The 13,206-nt window shown below is 37.7% G+C and overlaps 1 protein-coding gene across 2 annotated transcripts in view; it reads right to left on the reverse strand.

The window, feature by feature from the left end:
• Positions 1–10,864, reverse strand: part of C5 (complement C5) — a 99,481-nt gene extending 88,617 nt beyond the window's left edge. The window contains exons 1-3 of one of the 2 annotated variants that reach the window (XM_021927208.2): positions 10,754–10,861; positions 6,748–6,940; positions 3,257–3,419 (exon numbers count right to left, since the gene is read on the reverse strand). In XM_021927208.2, the coding sequence (XP_021782900.1) occupies positions 3,257–3,419; positions 6,748–6,940; positions 10,754–10,818 (421 nt within the window). In that variant the 5' untranslated portion in view covers positions 10,819–10,861. Of the gene's footprint in view, positions 1–3,256; positions 3,420–6,747; positions 6,941–10,753 lie in introns of both variants that reach the window. The other variant, XM_021927209.2, reaches the window with a different exon arrangement.
• Between the last annotated feature and the right edge of the window lie 2,342 nt (positions 10,865–13,206).

A 13,206-nucleotide genomic window follows, 5' to 3' on the forward strand; every position in this document is an offset into this window, starting at 1 on the left:
TTTAAAAAAAGTTTGGATGCTTTTTTTTTTTTTTGAGAGGGAGTCTCGCTCTGTCGCCCAGGCTGGAGTGCAGTGGCACAATCTCGGTTCACTGCAAACTCCGCCTCCTGGGTTCACACCATTCTCCTGCCTCAGCCTCCTGAGTAGCTGGGACTACAGGTGCCCGCCGGCTAATTTTTGGTATTTTTAGTAGAGATGGGATTTCACCGTGTTAGCCAGGATGGTCTTGATCTCCTGACCTCGTGATCCACCTGCCTCAGCCTCCCAAACTGCTGGGATTACAGGCATGAGCCACCACGCTCGGCCTTGAATGCCTTTGAATGTGCCAGTCGTTGTGCTAGGTACTGAGACACAGTAGTGAAACAAATCAGACATGGACATCTTTTAATGGAGTGGAGGAAAGAGGCAAACACAATTATATGTAAAATTCTAGGGTGTGAAGTGCCACAAAGGATACTTGCTCGGCCTTATGAGCATGTAGAAGAGGGAGATTTGAAGAGGTCAGAGAAATCAGGGGAAGCTGCCTTTAGAAGGGTCTGTGATGATATGTGAGGGTGAAGGAGGAGTTAACAAGGCAAAGGAGGGGCAAGAATGTACCATGCAGAGGCAACGGCATGTTACACAGGCCTTAATATGGATGGGGAAACAATGTGAGAAAGCATCTGAAAGGAGGTCAGTTTGGCTTGTGTCTATAGAGGGTGGGGCTGTAGTAGGTGATGAAGCTGGGGAAGAAGGCAGGACACACGCTTTATGAAATTGAAGGATTTTGGGCAATATTCTAAAGTCATTTATCCAGTAAAGCCTTGAAGATTTAAGCCTTTATCCTAAAGATGCTTACACTAAAAATCCCTCAAGAATCTTCAGATTAAATGTGTTGATCACGACATTACAGCTATAAATAACAAGACTAAAAAAATACTTTTAAGTAATTCTTTTTGTTTTCTGTAAATATGGCTTTGTGCTATTCCATAGATAATGGAAAACACTTTCCTGGTTCTTACTGTGTGCTTGGCTCTATCTTAAGTGCTTTACACATATGAATTCAGTTAATTTTCACAACTCTATGAGGTAAGTTGTATTATTATCTCTGTTTTACAAGTGAGGAAAGTCGGGGGTCTGAGAGGCTCAGTGATTCACACAGGGTCATACAGCTCACAGCAGCTCAAGCTGTGATTTGAACCCAGACAATCTGGTTCCAGAGTCTGCTTTTAACCAATTTACTTCACTACCTCTCAGAAATGGGCCAATATTTATAGGAGACTTCTCTCATTTTCCTCTAGGATTAGAATGAATGAGGATATTACATATTCTTCTTTTTTTTTTTTCTTTTTCTTTTTTTTTTTTTAGACAAGCTTGCTCTGTTGCCCAGGTTGGAGTGCAGTGGTGCGATCTCACTGCAACCTCTGCTTCCCACGTATGAGTGATTCTTGTGCCTCAGTCTCCCAAGTAGCTGGAATTACAGGCGTGCACCACCACACCTAGCTAATTTTTGTAGTTTTAGTAGAGATGGGGCTTCACCATGCTGGCCAGGCTGGTCTCGAACTCCTGACCTCAAGTGATTCACCCGCCTTGGCCTCCCACAGTACTGGGATTACAGGCATGAGCCACCGCACCTGGCCAGATATTACATCATCTTACAGTAAAGCCCTGATAGAGAAATAATACATGAAGCCTTTTTTTTTCTTTCTGAGATGAAGTCTCACTCTTTTGCCCAGGCTAGAGTGCAGTGGCTTGATCTCAGCTCACTGCAACCTCTGCCAGCCGGGTTCAAGCGATTCTCCTGCCTCAGCCTCCAGAGTAGCTGGGATTACAGGTGCCTGCCACAGCGCCTGGCTAATTTTTGTAGTTTTAGTAGAGGCAGGGTTTCACCATCTTGGCCAGGCTGTTCTTGAACTCCTGAACTTGTGATCCACCCGTCTCAGTCACCCAAAGTGCTGAGATTACAGGCATGAGACGTAAAGCCATTCTTAAGAAAAGCCTTGATAATCGAGGAAGGTCCCAGGCTCTGGATATTACAATGCTTATTCGACAAAGACTGATGACCCTAAGTTGTGGGATGTATCAACAGAATCCAAGCAATAAAGTATCCTTCAATGTAGGAGGAGGACAAGGGAGATGATATGCTTGTTTCCAGGTATAATTATGTTTAAAAGGACCCAACCTTTGTGGGCAGAGACTATTTCCTTGTTTACCAAGTTGTCTCTTGGAGTAAAGAGATGCTACTATTCTGGCAATTATATTCTGGCCAAGCAGATAGCAATATCTCCACTTACTCTAGGCCTGTCCTTTCTGAGCTGATCATAACAAATGATCCTGCTGAAATGGTAATGGTGCAGTCCAGTTCCACCCCACTATTCTCATCAACAACATCAACCAACATGTAGCAAATATCTACTGCGTACAGTTTTTCAACGAAGTCAGCTGGTGCCCACTTCCTTTCTCTGTCCTGCTCCAAGAATATCATTAATGAAATTCCGTAGCCTCTCCCTCCCACATATACATATCTCATATTCTATTTCTGATGCACTTAAAAGTCAGTGATGGTGAGAGGGAGAAACGGGAGAATGGAAGGCTTTGCAAACACATGAATATATTGGGCAGCATTCACACTTTTCTGTGTTTTACTTTTGGTTCATTGGCAATAGGTCCAGTCATTCCTATTCACATGATTTTGATTGCCTATTCTGCCCTTTTGCCTCTAACAGAAGAACCATGAATATTAAACAATGTTCTAACAGAAACTTTCTTAGGTAGGTCCCCTTTGAAAATTAATATCCATATATTTCTGTGATCTAGTTTATTCTCTGTTGAAACATCTGATCCCCTAGGGTTAGATTAATTTTTCCAGTTTGGGGATTAGTTCCAGACTCAGTGGAATTTTTCATGAACATGGTTCTATAATAAATTATTTTCCCATTGCCAAATTATATTTGCAATTAAGTCTTATATTTGTTTAATAAATAAGACCTAACATAACATTTTACGATTTTGAAAAAGCATTTTCTACTTGGAAATAACTGATGGGGAAGGTAATGTAATTGTTGGTTTTGCAATTTATTTAGCACTTTCTCCATAAATTTAAAATTAAAATACTATTAAATATTTGAAAGTATAGATGTCATTGGGAATTGAGAGTCTTTTGAGCAAATTAGAAAGAAACCGATCTCTACTCAATTTCAGGTATTAAAAAGCTCTACAATATAGTATCAATAGTGTCAGATACCCTACTCAGAGAAAGAAATATCTTATACTCTACCTGATTGGTCTGGAGTATAAACAGGTTTGTCTGTATGAATGAAGAGAAATCCATTGTCATAGGTTATTGGAATTTTTTTTGATTTTGAAAAATGCTTTGATACAACTTCCAAATACACATAAGAAACTTGGTTTTGTCCTCCAGGTAATTGTTTTGGTTGTATCTGGAAAAGAAATTGTTGACAGAAAACTGTATAATAATTCTAAAATTATTAAACACATTAATTTTCTAAATACAACTGTGATCTCATTAGAACAATGAGTATGTACATGTAATCATTTAAAAAGTGATACGGGAGCAAGAAGAGTAAATAAATTTTGCCCAAAGTCCTTTAGTGTTTAATTACATAATAAAAATTTAGCTTTAAGCAATTGAAAGTCTCTTTGGTTCCATGTTTCCTAAATTTTATGTACATTTAGTGAAGCTACTACCATAAACGCCTTTAAGAAACTTTCACTCAATTAGTTTGCTGGGTTACCCCGTGCTCCCCATTCCCTTTGTGAAACCTCCTGACCGATTCTCTGGATTTTTTTTTTTTTTTTTTTTTTTTTGAGATGGAGCCTCATTTACTCTGTTGCCCAGGCTGGAGAGCAGTGGTGCCATCTCGGCTCATGACAACCTTTGCCTCTTGGGTTCAGTGATTCTCCTGCCTCAGACTCCCAAGGAGCTGAGATTACAGGTGTGCACCACCATGCCCAGCTAACTTTTTTTTTTTTTTTTTTGTATTTTTAATGAGACAGGGTTTCACCATGTTGGCCAGGCTGGTCTTGAACTCCTGGCCTCAAGTGATCCGCCTGCCTCAGCTTCCCAAAGTGCTGGGATTACAGGCATCAGTCACTGTGCCCACATGCCCAGCCTCTCTGGACCCTTAGTATTACCCCACATATTTCTGCTCCTATGAGTTGAGATGCTCATTTTCTAATTTATGTTTGTAATTATTCCCTTTACATTCAATGATATGTAAATTTAATACATGAAAAGTGATAAAAAACAAAAGTGTATCTATGAAAATTTAGGCTTTGGAAACATGGGATGAAAGTTAATTACAAAAACCAACTGCTGTAGAATTAGCTATGTGAAATTATTGTAAAAGTTTGGAAAACAAGAAAAATATATAAATATTCTGCACCCAGATTGCTTTGTAAGTGCCTTTAAGTTCTTTCTCCCCTTTTAAGAAACAGAAACTATAGAACAGGCTGGGCACAGTGACCTACGCCTGTAATCCCAGCACTTTGGGAGGCCGAGGCGGGCGGATCATCTGAAGTCAGGAGTTCGAGAGCAGCCTGGCCAACATGGTGAAACCCCTTCTCTACTAAAAATGTAAAAGTTAGCCAGGTGTGGTGGTGCACACCTGTAATCCCAGCTACTTGGGAGGTTGAGGTGGGAGAATCGCTTGAACCTGGTGAAGGCTGCAGTGAGCTGAGATCGCACCACTGTCCTCCAGCCTGGGTGACAGAGCAAGACCCTGTCTCAAAAAAAAAAAAAAAAAAAAAAAAAACTAATAGAATAAAGATGATCCATTAAAGTTGTAACACATAACAAATGAGATTTGAAAGTGCAATCCATAGACCCACACTTAAAGGACCTTGGTACAACATTAAACAATTGGCAAATAAAGATACATGATATTACTCTGATAAAATTAAATGGTTAAAATATGTACCAACTATGATTCCCCCACCTTAATCTAGTTTTTCAGTTAACCATATAGGTCAGCACTGTTCAAAGGACTTTTTGTGATGACAGAAATATTCTGTATCTATGCTGTTCACTATGGCAGACACTAGCTACCTGCGGCTATTTGAACACTTGAAATGTTGCTAGTGCAACTGAGATACTGCATTTTTAATTTCAGTTAAATTTGATTGATTTAAATTTAAAACTAACAGCCACAAATACATTGTATCAGATAAAAGAGTATCTTTTGAAAGTAACACTTTTTTTTTTTTTTTTTTGAGATGGAGTCTCACTCTGTCGCCTAGGCTGGAGTGCAGTGTCACGATCTTGGCTTACTGCAACCTCCGCCTCCTGGATTCAAGCGATTCTCCTGCCTCAGCCTCCCGAGTAGCTGGGATTACAGGCATGTGCCATAAAAGTAACACTTTTTTTTTTTTTTTTTTTTTGAGATGGAGTCTTGCTGTGTCGCCCGGGCTGGAGTGCAGTGGCCGGATCTCAGCTCACTGCAAGCTCCGCCTCCTGGGTTTACGCCATTCTCCTGCCTCAGCCTCCCGAGTAGCTGGGACTACAGGCGCCCGCCACCTCGCCCGGCTAGTTTTTTGTATTTTTAGTAGAGACGGGGTTTCACCGTGTTAGCCAGGATGGTCTCGATCTCCTGACCTCGTGATCCGCCCGTCTCGGCCTCCCAAAGTGCTGGGATTACAGGCTTGAGCCACCGCGCCCGGCCAAAAGTAACACTTTTAATAAATGAATTTTAATTGTTAACGAACCTAATAAGTGGAAGAATTTGTTAAGAGATATGAGCATTTACTGCTAAGAACATTAATTAAAGAATTCATATATTTGATTAGAAATTATTTAGATTAGTGTTTCTCAGACATGAGTAATATGCATTAAAGGACAAAAGTCATGGAGAACCCTCAGCATTGACTTTTTATTATTTATAACATAACCAAAATAATTTTTATTACAAAGATACTTAAATATGTACAAACTTAAAACTGGGTATAATCTAATGCTTATGATTTTTGTATAATTAAAAACTCAAAACAAATTTATAAAATAAATTCCAAATGTTATAAAATCAATATGATTCTAATTTTAAGCTCTTTGTTAAATTTCCATTTTTAATTTCTTTATAAAGAACTCACTTTAGAGAAACTCTGGTCTAAATGAACTGCAGAGCCCATTTTACATCTGATATTCTTTAATTTTCTTTATTAAGTATCAGAATCTTTAGTAAGAAATAAGTTGCAAATATGTCTCTAAGCAATCTATACTACAATATCTCAATAGGAGAAAGAGTTATTTGATCAAGGTTGTTCTTTCTATTCACTGCAGGTTGTCAATCAGAGCTATTCACTTTAGTAATAAAAAATTTTTAGTTTTTGAAGCTATAATTTTAGAATATTAGAGTTCAATTGAATGTTCAATAATATCCATGGATTTTTGTGGGCAACATACTACAGATCAAATCATATTCATATTTCTCAATTTCTTTCTAATAATAATTTTCACAGCAAATAAGTATTTTCAATTATTTCCAAATATTTTCACATTGGTACAATTTTATTTTCCAATAAGAATGTGAAAATTGACATGCATTGCTCAAAAAGTGGACATAACTCTTCTGTTTAGAATTTTCTGTTTCTGTTAGAATTTTCACTTATATTATCATTAGTGACTGACATCATCTAATAATCCCACAGTGGATGTAAATGATTAAATCTATATGTTATCAATATTCAAACTTTGTACACATTTTTATTGAGAATATTCTGTATATATAAAGAAAATAAAGGATAAATACATACTGTTAAGACTGCCGAGTTTTGGAATTTATTCTCTGAGGATAAATGAACATGGCCTGAGGAGTAACTAAATTTTTTATCAGGATAACTTTTAATAGAGATTGTTGCATCAAATGCTTCAGTGTATCCATAAACTTGAATCACAATGTTTTCAGATGCTCCAACACGGAATATTTTTGGTGCTGAAATGACATATCTATTGAAAAAGGAAAAAATAAGGCTCAGTGTCTTTATAGGACAAACTTTCTTATACTTTTGATTTTTTTCTCTCATTTGAGAGATTCCATTTAAAATACATATATTTCCTCACTTAAAAATGATATTAGTAAGTCAAAATGTACTTGTGATCCACCATAACTTTGGCATAATTTCTAAGTAGTTTGGAATTAAGACCTGAGAAATGAAGCTGGAGGTTTAGTTTACATTTCGAAAGGTAAGGTGATAATAGCACCTTCTCTTAGCTACTGCAGCCAAGGAAGACTTTTAATCGTGTTGACCAGAACATGTAAATGGAGTCAATATTTTTTGCTCAGTGAAGAAAAAAGCAGCGATTGAATTCCAGCTGTGGCATCTGCTGGCTGAGTGACCGTGGTAAGGTCATTAACTCTTTCTGAGGCTAAAATAACTTACTGTGGAAATAATCACCTTCTTTACCAGGCTCTCGTAAAGTATTAAGTAAGAACATGTATATGAAAGGGCCTAGCACTCTTAGTACTCAATATGTTAAGATTTATTAATCTCACTAAATTAGTTAAAAGGGAGTGATCTTAGAAATACTATGTTATACTAGTAAACAGATAACGAAAAGTATAGAGTACAAGTGAGCTGGGAAGTGCATTTGGAAATGGAAATAGTGATGATAGTCCTTTAAGAGCAAATCACCATCTTCAAACAATAATGATAATTAAGTATTTGCCATATATCAGAGGCTGTATCAGCACTTTACATACAGCTCTTGTTAATTTTTACAATAAGCCAATGATGCTGGTACTATCATTATTCCTATTTTGCAAGTGGTAAGAGGCTAACTTGGCTAAGGTTACACGGTTTGTAAGTAAATGGGGGAGGACTTTATATCAGTTCTCTCTCAGTTGTTATGTGTACATTTGAGGTCAAGATTATATGTTATTCACAACCATAGACTGTTCTCTTATTTTTACTTTTCATGTGATTTATACAATAATGGAAGTGAATCTATACATGTTTTGAAATACAAATTTTAAAATACGTGATTTTAAAAAATTATTTTATTTAAAACTTACAAATATAAACTGGATTACTAACTGTATATCACAAAAGTATCTAATTTGAATAGCGAGGACTACATATGCTATTACATAGGAAAAAAAAGTGTTTAAACCCAGAAGGGCATAGTGATCAACTAATTCAAGTGGCCCAAGTTTGGAGTATATGCACCACCCCACCTGGCAGAATTATTCCAGCCTTCCGCCAACATTATGACATTTTGAGTCTGGTAAAAGCAGGAAGTTTTTAGTAACAATGGAATTAATTTATCAGCAATTAAATCCTTCAAAGCATCTGGCAGTTCTCCTATATGACAACTAATTTGGATCCACTTATAGGCAAATTACAAAAGAGAGGAAAGAATTTCCAGATTTCCAACCATCATCTGAATTCCCCTTCCCCACATGCCTAGTAGGAGATAGCAGAAAATGAGAGGAGTTCAGCTTTTATGATAATAAGATACATTTACTGAAATTTTACCCTGTGATAAGGCACTATTCTGAATACTTAATATATATAAACTCATTGTGTTGTTACAACCACTGTGAGGAACTATTACTCCAGTTTTAAGGTGAAGAAACTGCTAATTAATTTTCCCAAGGCCACATATATATGATTTATGAATTCTATAAATCACAAATTATAGAATTAGGAATAGAACTTGAGCAGCCCGTTTCCAGAATTAACATTTTCAACTGTTGTACTAAATAGAATTTATCAAGTTTTGTAATTAGAAAAATTTAGGAATCTAAAGCTACTTTAATTTCAGTATTTACAGAAGCTTTATGTTTTTCAGGTTAGTATTGCTTTAATTTTGAATTGTCTATGTTAGGGGTCCTCAACCCCTGGGCCACGGACCAATGCCAGTCCATGGTTTGTTAGGAACCAGGCCACACAGCAGGAGGTGAGCAGTGGGGCAAAGGAGCATTACCACCTTGGCTCTGCCTCCTGTCAGATCAGTGGTGGCATTAGATTCTCATAGGAGCATGAACCCTACTGTGAACTGCACATGCGAGAGATCTAGATTGCAAGCTCCTTATGAGAATATAATGCCTGATGATCTGAGGTGGAACAGTTTCATCCTGAAACCATCCCCACCCCAATCCCGGTCCATGGAAACATTGTCTTCCACAAAACCTGTCCCTGGTGCCAAAATGGTTGGGGACTGCTGGTCTATGTGATGGTAGCAGTCAAGCGTAAAATACGTAGTGTTTAGAGGCCCCTAAAAGATGATTCTGGAACCACCCTTCATAAAGATTTTGGTTCTTATTGACTTATCAGTAGCATAATCTATCCATATAAAGAATTTCATAGTTTTCTGTGTCTTTCAATTCCTGCAGAGGATCAGGTTACTGAGCTGGCAGAGAGGCAAGAATGTTATTTTGGCCTCTACCTGGAATGCTCTTTCCTCAAATATTTGCATGGTTTGCTTCCTCACTTCCTTCAGGCTCTGTTTGAGCGCAGCCTCCTTAAGAGAATCTTTCCTGGCCACATTTTAAAATAGTGCCCCATAATTTTTTTTTTAATTCTCATACTCTCCTTTATTTTTTTCTTCATAATACTACCTACCTGACCTTACACATTCTTTCATTGGCACATTCATTCATTACTTGCTTCTCCCACTAGAATACAAGCTCTAGGAATTGTCTTACCGTTTGCTGTATCTGCAGTGCCTATCATATGGTTAGGTGTTCAATAAATATTTGTTGACTCAATCAATCAACCAATTAATTAAAGTGATAGATTGCCATGTTGTAAATGGTATACTCTGACTTTTTCAGAGAAAGTGAGGAAATAATTTTTATTAAGGGCTAGTAGAAAGAATTCAGAATAAGTCTGGACAAGAATCATGGAACCCAGGTCCTAGCCCTAGTTCTGCCACTAATTTGAAGTCACTTAATTTCAGTCTCTCTAAGTCTTAGCTGCTAGTTGTCTTTCAAAAAGAAATAATAAAGGCAGGATGCTAAGGTAGTGGAGTGTTTGCGGCCATGTGATAAGATTACAGATCAGAAATAGGAGAGTTCTAAAAAAGAATGACATCCTAAGTATGTGTTTATACATAATATATTTACATGCATACATCTATGACAAAATGAAAAAAACTGAAGAGATAAACAGGAGATCTTAATAAAAATCCTGTTTCTCTCTCTCTAGAACTGTGACCTTTGGCCAGTCACTTCCCATATCTGGACTTATCCTCGTATATAAAATGAAAAGGTTTGATTAATCTACAGTTACTTTTCAGTATTAAAACATTTCTAGAAATAAGATCATTATTTTTAAAACATTACTTAAAATGCATATTATCTCAATAATGACACTAAAAATTGTGAAAAATCAGCTCATAAATGTATTATAGAAGTCATTACAACAGATTTTCAGATCACAGTATTAGACTGACTCCCAAATAACCCTGGTTTAACTGTATATAGTCTATGAAAAACACAAAACTAAACACCAAGTTAAAATAAGCAAAAAATGTCAAGAAAGTTTATTATCTGGAGTTTGTTTTGTGCTTTATTGAAGAGGAATTTGAATAATTACATAAATTTTAATAAATAACAATTTCATAAAAGCTGTTACGTTGTTGGCTACTCATTAAATCAAAATGCTTCCATGACTTTCTCATTCAGAGATGATACTATTCACTTGGTGTTCTCAGAAGTAGCAAATTATTTTCAAATTAACACAATCTGTTAAATTTAACTCTTCATTCATCATAACTAAGATGCATTGAAAAATGAAGATAGCTTGTTTTACTTACGTTTGCTCCTGTCCCCAAGTTTTTCCCAGGAAGATTAAAAAACAAAGTATTCCCAAAAGGCCCATGGTTGGAGGTAGCAGGAAATCATGGATATAACCCTTTTGAGGATATTCTCCTTTTAAATAAACTGAACTTGAACAATTCAGATAATCTGGTTAATTATTAATGTCAGAAAGGTGAACCTCTAAGCACGAAAACTAGAATTGGAACTAAAACACCCTTTCATGCCCAGGAATACACATAGGGAGTATTTTATAGGAGCTTACGCCCAGGGAATTTATTTTTATTAATACAAATAAAGGGACTCTAAAATGGGAATTTGGCACTATGAAGAGTGGCTCAAAGCTACAAACCAGTAAGCCCATTGCTTTGGCCTTTCTTCTCTTGCCCAGGGCATTTGCTTTGATGTTGCATCATCTGCAAGCACACATCTGGCAGGTCCACTCTAATACTGATGGAGACACACTTGGACTCAGTTTCAAATGGAAATTATTTTAGAAAAGGCCTGGTTTAGACAGGGCTCACAAGATGACCTTTTTTGGAGACCTGAATGGCAGTGTCCTTGGTGTTGCACATGGTCTGAGCATAACTTAGCTCTGCAAAGGAGGTCTAGGGAATTGTTCCTTGGTCTGTCTCAGTCTAGAGAACATTAGGTGGAGGAAAGATTGTGACTGGCAACGAAAATGCCATGCTGAGGATGCTGTCGTCATTCTCTAAGTATTGGAGAATCGATAGTCTCCAATATTTATTAAGTCATACACCACTCATTCAAAGTCTGCCTTTATTCAGATATAGAATATCTTTCTTTTAAAGAAAATACGCTATACTTTTCAGTAAGGATTTTAATAATTTTAATATAAGAACTCCAGAAAAACAAAGCTTCCTATAACAATTGAGTCTGATAACTAATTCACAATATACTAAAATTTTATCTTTATACTTTTTTTTTTTTTTTTTGAGACAGAGTCTCTTTCTGTCACCCAGGCTGGAGTCCAGTGGCACTATCTTGACTCAGGGCAACCTCCGCCTCCCAGGTTCAAGGGATTCTCCTTCCTCAGCCTCCCAAGTAGCTGGGACTATAGACATGTCCCACCACGTCCAGCTAATTTTTTGTATTTTTAGTAGAGGCAGGGTTTCACCATGTTGGCCAGGCTGGTCTTGAACTCCCCACCTCAGGTGATCCACCTGCCTTGGCCTCCCAAAGTGCTGGGATTATAGGCGTGAGCCACCATGCCTGGCTGATTTTTAATTAAGTTAATTTTTATGATGTTTTATTTTCATTAGAATTTTTTAATTTACTCTCTTCTCTTTTTGCTTTTCTGTTTTTTGTTTTTGTTTTTTTTGTTTGTTTGTTTGTTTGTTTTGAGACGGAGTCTCGCTCTGTCGCCCAGGCTGGAGTGCAGTGGCCGGATCTCAGCTCACTGCAAGCTCCGCCTCCCGGGTCTACGCCATTCTCCTGCCTCAGCCTCCCGAGTAGCTGGGACTACAGGCGCCCGCCACCTTGCCCGGCTAGTTTTTTTTGGATTTTTTTAGTAGAGACGGGGTTTCACCGTGTTAGCCAGGCTAGTCTCTATCTCCTGACCTCGTGATCCGCCCGTCTCGGCCTCCCAAAGTGCTGGGATTACAGGCTTGAGCCACCGCGCCCGGCCTGTTTTTTGTTTTGAGATGGAGTCTTGCTCTGTCGCCCAGGCTGGAGTGCAGTGGCGCGACCTCGGCTCACTGCAAGCTCCGCCTCCCGGGTTCACATCATTCTCCTGCCTCAGCCTCGCCTCCTGAGTAGCTGGGACCACAGGCGCCTGCCACCTCGCCCAGCTAACTTTTTGTGTGTTTTTTTTTAGTAGAGACGGGGTTTCACTGTGTTAGCCAGGATGGTCTCCATCTCCTGACCTTGTGATCCGCCCACCTCGGCCTCCCAAAGTGCTGGGATTACAGGCATGAGCCACTGCGCCTGGCCTACCTTCTTTTTTTTAGTACTATTTTTACCTTAATATATAATATGTGCTCTTCTTTAAAATAATAAAACAAATGTATCTAAACATATTTCTGTAATGAGATATTTACGATATATAAATGAGATATGTATGGTCACAATGGCATTCTTTGCTTGAATTAATAAATAATACACTAAAAATATTTACACTTTAATGCTGAATTCACCAGGGAAAAAAAGGAGCACAAAGGGAAATTTGATATACTAATTTCACTAAAGGTATCTGTTGCATATGTCATTGAAATGACAAATATTTGCCACTATTGTCTGATCATCTAGCCCATTTATTTCAAAAGGGAGTCTGTGAAATGATTAAGCTGGGTTGCAAAAGATGGGTCAAGTTAAAACAAACAGTACTTTTGCCATCATTTTTGGGAAATGAAATTTAAGAGAGAACAAGAACACTCAAATCAAGGTAGGTAATATTTGTATTTTAAGTGCAAAAAAGTTTGTTTGCTTGAGC

This window comes from Papio anubis, chromosome 13, assembly GCF_008728515.1.
Source record: "Papio anubis isolate 15944 chromosome 13, Panubis1.0, whole genome shotgun sequence".
Taxonomy (NCBI): domain Eukaryota; kingdom Metazoa; phylum Chordata; class Mammalia; order Primates; family Cercopithecidae; genus Papio; species Papio anubis.